Source organism: Diceros bicornis, chromosome 32 (genome assembly GCF_020826845.1).
Source record: "Diceros bicornis minor isolate mBicDic1 chromosome 32, mDicBic1.mat.cur, whole genome shotgun sequence".
NCBI lineage: Eukaryota > Metazoa > Chordata > Mammalia > Perissodactyla > Rhinocerotidae > Diceros > Diceros bicornis.
The window spans coordinates 11,586,543-11,603,930 of NC_080771.1; the positions used below are offsets into that span (position 1 = coordinate 11,586,543).

Sequence of the window (17,388 nt, forward strand, 5' to 3'; positions counted from 1 at the left end):
CCCAACTCTCCAGCCAGGCTAACGGTCACCTCCCAGGCCACAGCTGCCCGTAGGGAGTGTTTTCACAGCCTGGCCCCTGAAACCAGCAACACTGAAAGAACCACAGGGCACTCTCATGGTTTGACACTTGTTAGCCCACATTTAGTTCATAAGCACAAATGAAAGTGACCTTCCCGCATGGGGGAGTGGGACAGAGGAGGGAGAGCCAGCCCACTGTGTGCCGTGGGCCTGTCCATGGCAGCCCAGGTGTGCAACTGTCAGAAACAGACACCACAGCAGCATGGTGAATACCTAGCACTCAGCATTCTGAGCTCACTCTTCAGTTTGGAGGGTTAGCTCCTAGACTGGATACCATTGCAAAAGAAAACAAGCACAAAGAAAAACAAGACAGTTTCTTGGGACTGATGTAACCTATTCTGACCTGAAATAGACTCATCCTCCCCAGCCTCCCTACCATAATAGTCATAGTACATGGGTTGTACGGCCGCCTCAGGAGAACTGCCTGATTCCTTTAGGCCCTTTTCCCGAAAGTCTAGACTCTCTCTAGAGCTGTTTGCTGGCCATGAATATATGGTGGCCCTTCTTTGTCCTTGGAAGTTTGCTTGGGACCATCCAACTTGGTCCTGCCCAGGATATTTTTTCTGTGTCACAGCGGCCCGTGATGAATAGCTGGAGAAAGGAATCAGATTCTCCCAGGGGTGGAGGGAAGACAGGGGAAGGCTGGTCCTCCTAGTCTTAGACATAATCCAGTCGCTGTAGTCTTCCACTCGGACATACAGAAACAGGCCAGGGCATTCCTCGCCACCGTGAGACAGGATTCCTCTCAGCACCCACAGATTCAGATGCTGGACCTGGCACATCATCGGGTTTCCTGGGTCTCCCTGTGACAGAGGACAGAAGGCTTCAGGTCTTAGTTCTAACTTGCTTTCTTTTTTACCATATCCTTGTGCCATTTACTGTTTGTTCTAGAAATGTTTTACACTGGTTCTCACTGAAAATGGGGTGAATTATAGGATACTATTTCCAATCTAGGCAGCCACCACCACAAATTCCAACCAGATGACTTTTATTATACAGATTATTTGTAGGTTTCTGCAGTTTGCCTGTAGCTTCCTGGTTCCCATTCATTTTCTTGCCCCTTCCCAGTTCTTTGACTAAATCCTCCCTCTCTTTTGGTTTCTCCTTCCTCAAATGTTGATATTTCTTTCCTTTCCGGCCTGGAATGCTCACATTCTTCCTTCTCTCTATTTTGCTTCCGTCCTTCGTTTAAGCTGCTCCCTCCCACCCACAGTCGTGCTAGGGTCAGAGTCACACTTCCCCGGGGGCACGTGGGCTGGGTTCAAAGCTTTTCCACTCTGGGACCTGCTTGTCAGTGCACCTGCTCCCCAGTCCCCGCCCAGGCCCTGGGCCTTCCCCGTGCCCATGGGAGCACTCCTCAGGGACTCAGGAATTCTGTCACACAGACCTTCTCTCACTTCAGCTGAGCGCGTAGATGCTTGGCACACTTAGCTAGATTTGTGACCCCGGCACTTTACCTAATTCTCTCTGAGCTGAAGTGAGGATACAGTTAATGCCTATAACACAGGCAGAGCTCCCAGCACAGTGACTGGTACACAGTATGCACTCAGTAAAGAACTAGCTATTGTTATCTTGGTTTCTAGAATAGGCCATCATTTTTATGTGCAAAATTGAGAAATATGGGAAAAGCAACAAAACAACTACCAAGTATAATTTTACCTTACCTGCCACGTCCCCCAGGCCTTTTCTTAAAGGAATACCCCCACCCCTCACAGAATGGTCCATCTTGGTCCAAGAGGGAGGTTGCCATCGAAAGGCTGGCCAGCCACCTTGGACCTGTGTGGCCTGCCTGGCTAGAAGAGCTGGTTGCTCTCGCTGTTTGGACTGTGGCATGGAGGGAGGGGGGTTACAGTTGACAAAGGGAAACAGTCTGAACAGACTCAACAATGAGAAGCAGAGAGGCAAAAGAGTGGCCACCTCGGCCCCTGCCCATTCCCATCCTCTTTCACTAAGGCTCCCTTTCTCTGAGGAGGCCACACTAGAACAGACATGCAGGCGAATGGGAGAAGAACGGAGCGACTCTGCAAGCAGGGCGGCACGGAGGCTGGCTCTGCAAGGCTGCCGTAATTCCCTGGTAGTCCCGTGGCCAGACCCACGAGGATGACATTCTGGACTTTGCTGTGTTTCTCATTAGATGGAGAGGAATGCTTTAGCATAGAATTCTTGATTTTTCTGTTTTTCACAATCTACTGTTTTCGCCCCAATGCTGCCACACAGCAGAGGGTAGCGATTTCATCCCAGAGTCCCGGCTGGTCATCCTGGGCCTGGTGAACAGGCTGTTGTCTGCATCCTACTATGTCTGCCTGGGGAAGAGAGGCTCTCTGGCCAAGAGTGGTGTGGTCTCCCGTCCTTCCACCAGCCCCATTCCTCGTTTTAACTGTGGTTTTATAGCTTGAGGAAGAAAAAGAATGCAATTCAGGACAAATAGTTTGATGAGTGGTTGTTGGTAGACATCCCCGGCTATTGCGTGGTTTTGCAAGTTGCCATTCTACCCAGTGCTTTTCCTCTTCCCCGTAACCTGTGGGGCTACGACTTCTGAGGCATAAGCATCTGAGACAAAAGTACCAGCTACTCCTCTGGAGCAGCCCTGCCCCATCTCCCAGGGGAGCAGCCTCAGCAGAGAGGGGCTCTTTCATTGCATGATCCTCAACCTCGACATTCAGCAAAAGCCCTAACAGTTGTGGGCAAAAAGGGAGGGTGAGTTCAGAGTGATTCTGCCCTTGTTAGGTTTCTGGGGACCCATTAGGCAGATACTGAACCTGGCTGGTTTATTCTGTATACCAGAGTTTAACTGTCAGTGTTTTTTTCTTTCTTGGTATTACATACAATATGGTGCTTTCTACAACTGACAGCGTCTTAGATTCATTGAAGTATGGTACTAGACTGATGGAACGGCTGATGGCAGGATTTGTTAAATAGCGATGTCTTCTACTGTGTTTTGACACACTATCTAACTTAAGAAGTTGCTACAGTCCTCCACCTGGCAGAGAGCCCAGTACAAATTAGGTGCTCAGTAAATGCTGAACCGACTTTGGAAGGGCAGACTGATTGCTTAATGAAAGGCAGTTCTTCACGCTTTCACAATGAAATGACTTTTAAAAAGAATTGTCTGCATATGTGTATTCATTTTCCCTTTCTCGAAAAAACTTTCCCTAGATCCTCTGGAAAAAATATTTCCCCATCAGGGGATCCTGAAGGTTACTTCGAGGAGAGTGGGTGATCAGCATCTTGGAAATGACAACTTTAGAGTAGAGGAGAGAAACTCTGCCTGGAAATCTGGTAGAGCTGGGTTCTCGTCTTTACTCGAACATTTACTAATTGTGTGACCCTGGTAAGCCACACTCTTTTCAGGTGTGGATACGAGAGGGCCTGGACAGGTGTTTGTGAATTACACGCATTTTCCTGAGGCACTGGGACAGCCACATCTGTACAGCCCTCATCCAGGCGGAGGGCAAGGCTTCTTACAGAAAAAAAAAAAACCAAACCAATAGCTGATGAGCAATAGCACCAGAGTCCAGGTCCCGTAGATGCTGAAAACAGTGACCCACACCGTAGACGTGTGCAAAGTATGTCTGCCTGCATGGTTTGGACACACGCTTGCAAACTTTTAGCTTGTGAAAAGACATCTGTAACTTAGCCATGCTTAATCCTGTTCCACTGAAAATGGTGCCTGGTTAGTCCATTCAGCAGATTTTTATTGAGCACTTGCTATCTGCCAAGTGCTGTTGACCTTGGAGACAGCCGTGAATCCCAAGTGACAGTCTCTGCCCTCATGGAGTTCATGACCCCCTTGAAGTGACCCCTGCTTACTCCCAGCATTTAGCCTTTACTCCATCATGTTCTTACCAAGCAGACGGCATCAGTTTCCTGCTGTATGTGATTGCCACATCCTGTTTTCTGGAATTGGTGTAAAGGACACGGGTAGATGTCTTTCACGGAGATTTTCCTCAGGATACTCATCGTCATGTGATTTCCTGTCTGGACCATGTAACAGAGAGCCCAAGAATTATTAACAAGAAGACATCCCCTAGTCAACTCAACTACAGCTCACATATCCAGATGGGAATGAGTAGAAAATGTTCTGATAAACCTTTTCTCCTCATAAAAACCAGAGCCTGTGTCTGAATTTTTGCTGAAAACTACCTTTGCTTTGAACTTGAATGTGAAAATAGGGAGAGAATGTATTCATTCTTCCTTCACGTCTATAGAGAATACATTTCCTTGTTTATTTCCCAAGAATGAAAGAAAACAAGGAGGGCTTGGACAAGAAGACAATCAGCTCTAGTTCAGGGAATAATGTCCCCTGGCCCCTCCATAACCTTGCACTCATCTCAGGCTGTCCACTGCCTGTGTACTTCCGATTTTGGTGTAGGACTAGAAGAAAAAAGACCGAATGTAAGAATGGCCACAGAAAGGACAAGCCCTGGGAATCTTGGCTGATTAGGTGAGGATTCCAGCCTAACTCTAGAACCTCCAGCAACCTGAATGTTTAAGAGAAGCCCTAGAATAGTTCATCCAAGTCACCCCCATTGCTATAGCACACACACAGCCTCCTCTAGAAGAAGGAAGGCATTAACTGCAGATGTGGGATTCCATCCTGCCACCCAGCAGTTCCACAAGGCTGGTGGCTTATGCTGCTTTCTGCTGAGGAAGCAGATGGCCTGGACCAGGTTGTTGAACTGCATCGCCGTGTCTGTCTTCAGGAGGGCTATGTTATTGCTCATTGTTTTGTTATCAAAGTCCTCATGGATGATGATGGTATTGACTGGATACTCTTCATGAGCAATCACTTTGGCATCCATCTTAGCTATTCCAACTATAGCAACAGCGTCCTTCCTGGAGAGAGAGCAGGGGAATCTTGAGAAGCCAAAGTACCAAGGAAGCTTCGCACTTCCCTGTTTTCATATTTACTATTTTTCATCCTGGAACACTCATGTAACTCCTCTTCCCTGGGCTAATTTTTACTCACCCCTTTGGATCCAGTCCCCGGGAAATTTTCTCTGAACCCCTAGGCTTGTGTCCTCCTTTGTGACCCCATAGAATCTTGGGGATTCTTCTATCTTAACATCATTTGTCCCCCCACTCAAGATAATCTGTTATGTTATGGCTGATTATCTTTTTTTCTATGCATAGTTTTTTTTTTTTTACATAGTTGTAGTCATACCAAAGATGTAATCTTGACTCTTGATTTTAGCACTTAGCATTTTAATATAAGCATCTTTCCGTCTTATGTACTCTATAAATACGCTTTAGAGAAATTCTGATTTTACTAATGATGGGGTTCAGTTGGGTATTTTCCCTTTCTCCTCTTGGGAGTCACCCAAAGAACTACAACAATGAGAAACAAATGCAAACACCACAAAACTAAGAGACACTGGAGAACCCAAACCTCAGCAACAGAAGAAGGGCTGACAAAGCAGTGAAGGGCAGCAGGAGTGCGGGGAGTTACTGATGACACCTACTGCCACAGAGTCAGAAAAGGCAGGCTGAACACGCTTCTCAGCAAAGTGGAAAAAAAAGACATAAAACCATCACCCAAATGAAGGCCCATATGGAAGCAGCATAAAGGAGAACAGAGACCACAGAATAAGGGCCACAATGAAGGACACAGAAGGCAGGACTGAGAAAAGTGACCACAATGAAATGGACACTAACAAAGATTTTTAGAGGCTAGAGAGGAAAATGACAAATAGGGCAGTCAACGGGGAGTCAGCAGACCACAAAGAAGATAACAAAAATAATCAAACAGGAAAAATATTTCAAGATATAATTTAAGAAAGTTTTCTTGAAATAAGACTTGAATCTACACTTTGGGAGAGCACTCTATATCCTCGGGAAAAAGCGATACGGAATGATCAACACTGAGACGTCCTTGTCGGCTCCCAGCAGGAAACAGATGGCAAACTCAAATAAGGTAAATTGAGGAAAGTTTAATAAAGAGACTCTTTACACAGGTCCCAGCAGGATGTGGGGAAATCACAAGGAGTAGTGTAGTACGCTGGGTACTGGTGGCGTCTGCAGCTTCCTGCTGATGTAACAACAGGGTGCTGGCACCACTCTAGGCTCTGGGCGAGGGGAGGGAGTGGTCAGACAGAGCTGAGGGGAGTGGGTCACTTGGCTGGAGGAGGCAGCCAGTCTGCGGTATCCCTCAGGGGACTAAGGATCTTGACCTCACTCTCCCCGCTGCCTCTAATCTCGTGCCTGTGCTCCCCTTGGCCAAGCCAAACTGGAACCGAGAAGGCAAGAATGCCCATTGATGTAACCCACACAGGTCAGCCTCCTGGGACCCAGCAGGGTTAAAAAGAGTAGAGAGTGGAACTGGAGGGGCAAGTGGGAGAGAGCAACATAGCTAGTAAAGTGGCTGGACTTCAGTGACAAAGAAGCAATCCTTGGGCATCCAGACAGAAACAGATTAAGTCAGACTTAAGCCTTAAGTTGGGCCATCTAATTTATCGTCTAACCTGGGGAACCTGTGAGAGTGAAAGGGAACACTAACAGCAGGATACTAGGATAACAGGTGTGAACCAGGGCTCTCCCAGGCCGACTAGAATGTGTGGTCACCCACCTTTAGAGGAAAAAATCGGACTGGTTTCAGACTTCTCCACAGCAAGATTTAATATCAAAATGCAGGGGGTGATGCCTGTTAAATCCTCAAAAGGAAAGAAGGTGTGATCCATGAATTTTGTACTTCAGTGGTCATTCAGGTTGAAGGGCACATTTCTGAATATGCAAAAACCAAGGAAATATGGTTCTTGGGAGCCCTTTAAGAAACTACTTGAAGACAAATCTTAGCCGATTCTAGTGTTGAGTGGAGAAAATCCAGCAAAAGGACTGTAAGTATGGAACTCATTACAATATTGGACTAAAATTAAAAGAAAAACGTTTTAATATTTAGATTGGAGTAAAAACATAAATCCTGACAATCATCAAATGGTATAACTAAAGCTGAAAAGAAAGTCAGAGGTAGGTATATACATCAATTTTCTCATCTTCTCCTCATCTTTTATAGGAATCTAAACATTTATTTATAGCTAATATGTGAAGGAATAAGGGTGTGCAAATATGTATATGAATTGAGGTAAATATTAAAGCACGTATATAATCTATTAAAATCGGGTGACGGAGGAGAGGAAGGAAGAAGTGAGAAGACAGGAATTCTGGCATCGGGCCCAGCAGAGGGTCCGGAGGACGGCCCGGAAAGAAGCAGAGGACTGAGGTGTCTTCTACGAAATGACAGCTCTAAGACAAACACCAGAATGAAAATGTAAACTTTCCGGATGCGTCAGAAGAGACACACAAAACAAAACAAGCGCCACATAGTGAAAGAAAAACAAGAAGCAATAAAAACAGAAAACGTAACCTAAAATAAAAACAAGAAGCAGGAGTTTCATTCTGAACATCCATTCAGAGCAGAAGAGCATGAAGAAAGACAAAGAAAGGCTCTCAACGATGCGAAAGCATTCAGTCCACAGTGAAGACCTCGCCGTTATAAATATCTGCAGCAAGCCAGACAATGTTCACAAAGTAAAAACTCCAGGAAACAGAAGGAGAAAAAGCCAGAAGCCTGTTCATGATAGGAGATTTTAATTCACCTCGGTCAGCCTAGGACAGATCAAGTAGACTCCCTTCCCCAATTTTATATATTAAATTGTACACCAAGGACGGAGAATGGACTTTAAATTGACCCGTGGAAAATATTCACATGGACCACACAGAGTAGACCACAAGGATAACCTCAACACATTCCTAAATAGATCACCATGACGTATAACTGAAAATTAAATAATGCCAGAAAACAAAACACCCTGCCAGCTGGATATTTAAAAACCCTGTCTTTAATAAAACCTGGAGTCAGAGACGACATCAAAACCAAAACAGCAGACCAAACAGAAAATAGCAATCATGAATACACTACACTGAAAGCAGAACTTCTCTGGAGGGCTGGTTGGCAATAGCTACCAAGATTCAGCCCAGTCTTTCCACTCCTAGGTTATTCATGCTACAGTATACTTGCCTGTGTGTGAAATATCGTATCTACGGGTACATCTACTACAGCGTTTTTTGGTACTAATAAAAGGTTGGAAATGACCCACATTTCCCTTATCAGAGGACTGTGTAATTATGGTACATCTAGCATGGGATACTGTGCAACTGATGAAAAGAATGTGGCAGCTCTCTGTGTACTGACAAGATCTCCCAACATTCACAATAGAGTGGAAAAAGTTACGAGTGGACTAATGTGTATGGTACGCTACCAGTTGTATTGGGGGTGTTATAGACTGAATTGTGTCCACCCAAATTCACAGGTGAAGCCCTAACCCCCAATGTGATGGTATTGGGAGATAGGGTCTTTAAGGAGGTAATTAAGACTAAATGAGGTCATAAGGGTGGGCCCTAATCCAATAAGACGGGTGTCCTTATAAGAGGAGGAAGAGACACCAGGAGTGTGCACACAGAGGAAAAGCCACGTGAGGACACAGTGAGAAGGCAGTGCTCTGCAAGCCAAGGAGGGAGACCTCAGGAGAAACCAACCCTACTGACACCTTGATCTTGGACTTCTAGCCTCCAAAACGGTGAGAAATAAACTTCTATTGTCTAAGCCACCCTGTCTGTATTTTGTTATGGGAAGCCCTAGCAGATTAATACAGGGGGAAAAGAAAATTTTCTACAGGTATATAGATATCCACAAATGCATTGAGTATTTAAGGAAGAGCCAAGAAACTGGTGACAGAATATGGCTCAAGGGAGGGATACTGGTGACTGAAGGGCAGAGGAGGGAGGGAGTTGCTTTTCATTCTATACTCTGGTTCCTCATGAACATTATACTATACTTGTATTTTCACTTAAATACATGTATTTTCAATTTAAAAATATAAATTATATGTTAAAAAATTCAGCAGCTGCCCAATATTCCATCAAGGGTTTATACTATAATTTGTTTGTCCAATTATAGTAATTATACTCTCTCCCCCATACTCTGTATGTAGATATATATAGTATATAGTGTATAAATAGTATATATAATATACAACATACATAATACTATTAATATATATCATTTATATACTATATATTATACATAATATATATTAAATGTGGTATATATTATATGCTATATGTATAAAAGAGTAATATACTATAATTTATTTATCCATGATAATTGGACATTACGTTTCTAGTGTTTTTTGTATTATTAACCATCCTATGAACAACTTTGTGCATAAAACTTTTCTGGTAGTTGAGATTATTTCCTTAATGTTTATTCCCAAAAGTGAAATTTTTGGGTCAAAAAGTGAAATGTTTTTCAAAAACATTATTCATTTAATAACATTCATGAGTTTTTTTTTTGGGGTTTGAAAGAATGCACATTTATTGTAAAGAATTTGGAGACTATAGAGAGGTTCGAAGAAGAAAACAGACATCCTGTGCGTTCTGAGCATCCAGAGAAAACTGCTCTTAAAGTGTGTGCATGTCTCCTTCAAGTCTTTTCTCTACATACGTGTATTTGTTCAGTCACGTTGTCAAGGCCCCGGGTAAGTGTTTTAAGGTAAGGGCTCCTATCAATTCGCTTAACAAGATAAGCCGTAGGGACATCTAGTATCAAGAGTTGGTGTCTCTCTGATTGCAGTAAAATGGGAAGGAATTTCCTTCCCGTAGAGGGTGGAGGAACAATCATTTCACTCTGCAGTTGCGCAGCTGGCATTCCTCACAGCAGGGAAGACACCAGACTGTGCTAACCTTAGCAGCTGGTGATTCTGGGACCCCAAGACTCATGGCAGAGCAAGCGCCGAGCCGGTAAAAGCCTTGTCGCCCTGTCGCCAGGAATCCACCATCCAGGCCTTCCCAAGATGAGCAGGAAGCAGAGCATCCCCCCGCCCCCCGGGACTGTGTAGGCCCCAACGACAGGGGTACTGGCCTGTTCTGAAAGGCGGATGCGATGCTGAGGATCCAGAACTCACTGAGGATGGTCCCGAAAGCCAGGTGGGTGTACTGGGAATCCTGCAGCGACACCACCCACGGGAACTCCTTGTCGTTGACCAAACCCTCCTCGGAAGTTTCCATAACGTTGGTATTCTGGACGCCACAACCTGCAGATGGGGTGCGGGGGCTCAGTGCCGGGGCAAGGAGTCCATGGCCAGTGGCGACCACCACCGCAGCAGACCTCAGGACCCCCTCTCCTGCTGGTTCCCACTCCTCCTGGCTCCCCATCTTGGTCACCACTAACTCTACCACTCCCGTTTCTTTTCCTAGTGGGTCTTCTTCCCCGTAAAAGAAGCTTGGTGGCATTTTGAATCTAAACATAACGTCAGGGTACCAATAATCACTCTCCTCTTTTGAGCACTTAGCAGCATACGCTAGGCAGTGTCTGAAACCCTTCATACATCAGTGTAGTCTGGGACTCTGAGAGTCCTCAAGACCCTTTCCGAGGTCTGCAAGGTTAAAGCTATTGTCATAAGAAAACTAAGACAGAATTTGCTTTTTTCACTCTCATTCCTAGGAGAAAGTGGAATTTTTCAGAGGCTACATGATGTCATCGCTCTCATGGCTAATAGCATGCGTGGACCTGTGTATTCCTGTGTTTTAAATTTTTCCCAGCTTTAATTTCTAATATGGTAAATATGGAAAGATATAGCTCCATAAGCAAAAATTCTTTTGGGGTGCTCAGTAATTTTCAAGAGTATAAAGGGGTCCTGAGACCAAAAAGTTTGAGAACTGATGATATACACTTCTTCCTACAATTCCTCCAGCAGAACTAGAGGTGGACATAGTCATCATTCTCAGTTTGCAGATGAGAAAATCACATTTTAGAGCAAGTAAACACTTGTCCAAGTCATACAGCTGGTAGGATATAGGGCCAGATGAATCCAGACTCCATACACTCTGAACCCCTCACAGTACATGTTCCAGCCACATCTCATATCCTCAAATTTGCCCTTGCTCTTCCCCACTCAGGCTCTTGGCGTGCGTGGCTCCCCCCACTGTGTGTGTTTTGCCTGCCAACGTATCCCCAGGGGTTAGCACGGTGCCTGGCACACTTTAGGTGCCCAATACATTACCTGGTGAATGAACAACAGCGTTCTGCCCACCAAGAACTCCCTGACATCTTGTCGTCAAGGGGGTCAGAGGTCCCGCCAGGTGGAGGCTGTCTCTGGCCCACCCAGGCCTGCTTGGCCTTTGCCTTCTCAAGCCCTTGAGTGGGTCATCTCCAACTGGACAGTCTCTTGGGAAGTTGGGACTTTGTTTCAAATGAGAGTTAAATGTTGACTAAGTTTTAAATAATATTATTCCCCTGCCAGTCCTGGGTTGGCCCAATATATCTGTATTGCTCTGTATTTTTTTTTTAAAGTTCCATATTCATAAAGTCATGGAGAGTATTAGAATGACAGAACAGGAAAGACCCTTGAAACTCAAGACCCCAGGTTGGATGAGCTGAGCCTCCTACTTCTCAGGCTCCATTATAGGATGGCGTCCACACAGGGTGTTTTGCTCTCCCTGGCTGCTGACCCCCTCCACTGCCCCATGACCCCCCCTCGCCAGTCGATATGGCCTGTCCTGATGAGTCCCTGAGTTGTCCATCTTATCCTCACCTGGGATGGGGCCTGAGCACTGGCATTTTTCAAAAGCTCCCTGGGTAGATTCTAATGTGTATTCAGGGTTGAGAACCACTAGTGTTTTAGGAAGGCCCTGGATGCAGTGTCCCAAGTCCAGTTGGTCCCTATGCTGTGAGACCTGGGGCGAGCCACTTCACCTCTCTGGGCCTCCGTTTCCTCTTTTGAAATGTGAGATAACGCACTCCTTGGAGTTGTAAAGATCACATGAGGTGAGGTTATAGAAGGTGCTTTGCAAGCTGTATCCCCGTGACTGATAATACTAAAGCCAAGGGCAGAATGGACGATTCCATTTTGTTTTTAATGTAAACCACTGCTCTGATTGCTGTTTGTAAATCCCAAACTACAAGTCCCCACTGCTTGTTTCTAAATGGGTGGACCTGGGTCCTGGGTGTCACATGATGGGTACCAACAGCTGACTAGGTCAGGTCTTCGGTGGCTGCTTTTTCAGCCATTCATCCAACCTCACACACAGCCCTGCCAGGCGCTGAGCTAGGGGCTGGGCTTTCAGGGAAGGATTTTAGGATCCTGTCCCCGCCCTGGGGGAAGTCACAGTGCATGGGGAGACAGACACACTGAAGAGTGATAGCCATACAGAGAGACTCGTGACACAAGGGGTGTGCCCAGAGTATACGGAGGAGGGGGCATGGGCTCTGCCCAGAGCCTGAGGTCTGGGAGGGCTTCCCCAGGGGGTGACCTTTGAGGTGAGCACCAAGGACAGAGTTTCCAAACCATGAGGCTAGAGTTGCTTGTAACATTCAGTATAGTCATTAAAGGACCACAGCAGACCTCTCCATGATAGGGGATCGTGTGACCAAACATCTCTATGAATTGACACTTAGAGACTTTGCTGGAACAGTGACAGACCTGGTTGTTAGCAAGATGATGCCTATAAGGCCACCAAGGGCTTTGGAATCACCACAGACAGGAATTCTGGCTTTCTCATGGGACATGGTAATCTGTGGTGAATGAGACATTAACCAACCCTTCCTAACCCAACAAGAGCCTACTGGTGTGTGATGACTTGTGCTTTTTCAAAGCTCTAGTTGGCTAGTTCATGTGACCTTAAAAAAGCCTTGGAAGGCCGGGATGTAATGAGGAAATCTGCCCCAGAGATGAAATGTTTGCCCTCAGTCACTTGCCTGAGGCCTTCTAAGAGGAGGGAGAGGCCCTTTCTGTGTGTTGTGGACATCCCTTGGTCTCCTGGGGGCTGCAGGGAGGAGTAGGCTAGGAAGGTAGGGGGTTCTCCTCTTGTGTGTGTGTGTGTGTGTGTGTGTGTGTGTGTGTGTGTGTGTATGTGTGTATGGGGGGGAGCTCTCAGGCCTCCCATCTAACTCCAGGAAGAGAGGACAGAGCCAGCCAGGGTGGCAGCGAGGTGAGGGCAGAGCCTGCTTTTGTCAGATGCCCCCTTTCCATCTGCCCTTTTCTGGGCTGGATTCTTAGTGCTGGACAACCTGGAGGGAGGGGAGGGAGGGGACTGCAGCTGCTGCTTCTGCCTACTGAAGCCCCGGCAACCTCTGAGGCACCTCCTTGCTCCCAGGACCAGCCCTGCAACTGGGGGCATCATTGGAACCACAGTGCTGAAACACAGGGAGGGCTTGGTTCCCAAGTGCCCCAGACTCATCACAGGCCCCCCACGGTGCCTGGGGAAGGGATGCACCCCGGGAAGAACAGAGTGGGGGCTGTGAGTGGGGAGGCAGGCCTCCTTCCGACCCCTCTGTTACAGGCCTCTCTGTAACCTAAGGCTTATTTTCCTGACCTCACTCTCACCTGAGGATTAGTCCTGACATCAGGCTGCTGAAGCCACAGTTTCCTGCATCCACGTCCATCCCACTCTCCACTTCTTTGCCTGGTTCCCACCACCAACGCGTGCTGCCCAGGCAAAGCGCTGAATCATCTTCCCCCTGAGTCCCTCTCCTGACCATTTACTTTTCCAGGACGCCTCCCCCTGCCATGTTATGTGACCAGCTAAAGTCATTACGGAAGAAAGAAGGGCACTCACTGGCAGAAGAGTGGGAGACGTAGAGCAGTACTAAGAGCATCCCTCTCATCTCTGCCATGCCCAAAGAGAGCTGCAGCAGACACCATGGGCAGCTGTGAAAACAGAACATCCAGACGCAGGCTTTTTCCTCTCCTCCCCAAAGTGGTCACTTTCCCCCAGCGGCAGAGGCCCTGCCTCTTTCCTTTCCACTGACAAAGTTTCCAAGACACGAAAACAGACCTGTCACGTCCCTATTGCTTGGTTCCGTGCAGTAAAGAGGCGGGGACCAGCTGCCCAGCACCGATATTCAGTTAGGAGTCGTAGGATGGCCGAAGGAGAGGAGGCAGCCCACGCAAGTTGCTTTCTCCTCAATCCAGCCAGGGTCCCCGGGCTTCTCAGCGAGTTGGGTCTCAGAAAAGAGTTGTTTTTTGATTTGTGGAACTCAACCCTTGCCTTAACTCTGTCACCATAGAATACTGCTGAAAGAAAAAGCAGGGGTTGAGTGCAAGCCCACCCTGGTTGTGCCCCTGGCACACTCCACTGGCTCAAATGCTGGGATTCTTTTACCTAATGACAGCTTGTACTCTTACATAGTGACCGCGCCCGCATTTAGCTCCATTAATTCGCACAAGAACTCTGTGAGGTAGACACTATCATTATCCCCATTTTACAGATTCAGAAACCGACACTCAGACATTGAGAAGCCTGCCCACGGTCACACAGCTGCCAAGTGGAGGAGCTGGAATTCAAGCTTCATTCATTTGTCTGAATCCAGAGTTCATGCATGCTTCACCATCCACCATACCACCAGGCCTACCCTTGCCTCAAACAATGCACAATAGCCTAAGGAAGCCATGCGTGCCGTTCTTGGTCACCATATTCCGCTCATGGTACCAGATGTTTCTTGTCGTCAGGATGGTTCTCAGAGTTCTTCTGTGAACTGCTCCTGCTAAAGGAGAAATGAACTCACTCTGACCTTACACAGCAGAACTCAACAGAGGGATTCCTTCTACCACCTTGGGAAGAATGTTCCATTGTGGCATCATGGTTACCATGGTGGCAGCAAGCAAAGGTCTGGACACGGGGACTTAGGAGCAGCCGGGATGAAAAGCTTGCCTGTTTCCTAAACTTGGCAGGGCTATTCTGGAAGCCTGGCTCTCCTCAAGTCTGGCTGAGAAGACATCCCTTTCGCTAGATCACAAAGTCCTGTCCAGCTGTGGCTGTGGTCTTTCTACCCCTCAGCCCCCGCCTCGTGTCTACACGAGTGTGTCAGACTGGATGGAGGAAGCCCACAGCTAGGGTGGGCTGGGTTTTTCCAATCCCATCAGTATTCTCACACTCCCAGTCTGGTTTCTTGGAGGCTCAGCCCAGTTTTCTTTAGGCCCTCAGCTTGCAGGTCCAAGCGAAGCTACCACACTGGCTCTGCCAAACCATATGCCAGACGGGACCTGCACTCCAGCCACTGCAGGGAGCTTTGGTTTCAGCACAAATGTCAGGACTCAGGAAAAGTGTTGACAACATTGTGGTAAGACGTATCTCCTTGGAACCAGAGGTCTCACAGTCTGCGGGCTCAGGCTCGTAAAAAATATTTATTGGACAAAAAGATGGATGGAGGGAAGGAGGCTGGATAGAAAGCGAGGCCTGACTCAGAAAGGAGCTGCTGTCTCCTTCCCCTCTAGGTTCCCCTGGCGTCCTGCATGTCTCACCATCCTCCATCACCTCTAACACTGAGCAAGGCGAGGCTTCTGCTGGGAGAACAGAATGGGAAAGATTTTTGGCAGTGGGAGAAATGGGAAGTGATCCTTGAATTTGTTCCCATCACAGGTCTCAGAGCTTTCACATACATTTTCTCATTCACAATTCACAATCACCCTGCCAGGATGGAGGAATTACCTGAGATACCCAGATGGAAACATGGCGGCTCAAGAGGGGGAACGTCACTTCCCTAAAGCCACACACCCAGAAAGTGGGAGGGGCAGGACTCCAACCCAGCTCTTTCCAACTCCGGGGTGGTGAGCCATCTCCAAGTCTGCGTTTCTCAGCCTGGACCTCGTGCTGCCTTGATAGGGGATGGAAGCAGAAGTGGCGGCTGGGACAAAGTCACGGGGCTGCTCTTTAAGAGTGGGGATGCTGAGGTTAGTGCACAACACCCTAGCTCTCTCCAGATTCCTCTTTAAATTCCTGCGGGAAAAGAAGCCACGTGCAGGTGGCCAGAGGCACTGTCTCCTCACAGGAATGATCTAGCATAACTCACAATAAGAAAAGCTCAGAATCCTGCAGGGGCCCAGCAGACCTCAGGAACAGTGGGCCTCAATTTTTCAGCCTCTCTGGGCCACTTAATGCAGACCATCAACTTTAGGTAAAGTTTTAAAAGAGTCATCACAATTTTTTTAAATGATTAATTCCTTCAGGTTGATAATAATAATAATAGTTTTATATCTTAGAGCAAATTTATTTGCAGTCTTACACCAAGGGCTCCATATCCAGGATCATGACAGCACAAAATGTATTTTCCTGTCACTTTCTATTTTTACTCTTTATTTTCATTAAGTTAGAAAATCCTAACTCTCAATTAAAGGACGTCTGAAATCGTAGCAAGTTCTGGAGTCTCTGTCAGAGAGTTCTGGATTCAGATTGAACGTGGTCTCCAAAATCATGGAGAGATTTTCTTCACTGATGACTGCTGTCACATGCTCATGGGCCTGCGCACTGTGCTCAAAACCTGGGAAGTTGAGTTTCATCCCGGGATCTAGTGATGGTTGGATTTCTAGTCCACTTGATTACTTTTCCCTCTGGAAATATCTCTTCATATTCTGTTGCAGTTTTGGAAAATGGTTTTTAAACATGCCAATAAGAGCTTTACTACATTTCAAAATCTCTTCTCTTGTGAAATTAATAGAACAAAAAGTAATCAAGTTTTTTTTTTCCTTTGGTGAGGAAGATTGGCCCCGAGCTAACATCTGTTGCCAATCATCCTCTTTTTGCTTCCTCTTTCTGCTGGCCCTGAGCTAACATCCATGCCCATCTTCCTCTACTTCGTATATGGGATGCCACCACAGCATGGCTTGATGAGCCGTGTGTAGGCCTACGCTCGGGATCCGAACCTGTGAACCCAGGGCCGCTGAAGCGGAGCACATGGGCTTAAGCACTACGCCACCAGGCTGGCCCCCAAGTTTGTACGTACCACACATTTCCAAGCATTGCTTCCAACTTGTCACGGGTTTGTCAAATTGTTAAGCAAAATATCTGCAAGCTCACATATGGCATAGTTATTGCTCACCTGCATGGTGTGACTTTGATACTGATGCAACATCCTACAGAGTCTTTTGAACAAGAATTTTGTCAAGAGTTCATGCTGCCTTTTCTTTGTGTTATTTTTCATTAACGTCAATGCTCACTGAAGGCTCCCCAGCCAGGGTATGACATCTACTATGAGGAGCATAACTTTGAATCAGATTTTTGCCAATTAGATATTTTCTTCACTTAGCAAAAAAAATTCAAGAATTTTTTGAAAAACATTATAATGCCCTCATTCTGGAAAAAAAACCCATAATTTATTTACCAAAGAGGTCATTGTGCTTGTTTGAAAATGACAAAAAATGCTTTAATAGTTTCATGCTATTATTTGGGACTTTTATTTTTAGATATCTGTGTTGGATTTGCAAGTTTTTCATGCAATAGATCTTCCATAGAATGTTTTTATCTTTGTAAAAGGGTTTT

General features: G+C 46.4%; 1 protein-coding gene across 1 annotated transcript; it reads right to left on the reverse strand.

Moving 5' to 3' along the window:
• Positions 1-332: 332 nt before the first annotated feature.
• Positions 333-13,778, reverse strand: PRSS54 (serine protease 54). Its single transcript, XM_058527709.1, is given in 6 exon segments — positions 333-881; positions 3,925-4,056; positions 4,656-4,914; positions 9,995-10,166; positions 13,690-13,738; positions 13,740-13,778. Coding segments are annotated over 6 exon segments (1,197 nt in total). The 5' UTR covers positions 13,776-13,778.
• Between the last annotated feature and the right edge of the window lie 3,610 nt (positions 13,779-17,388).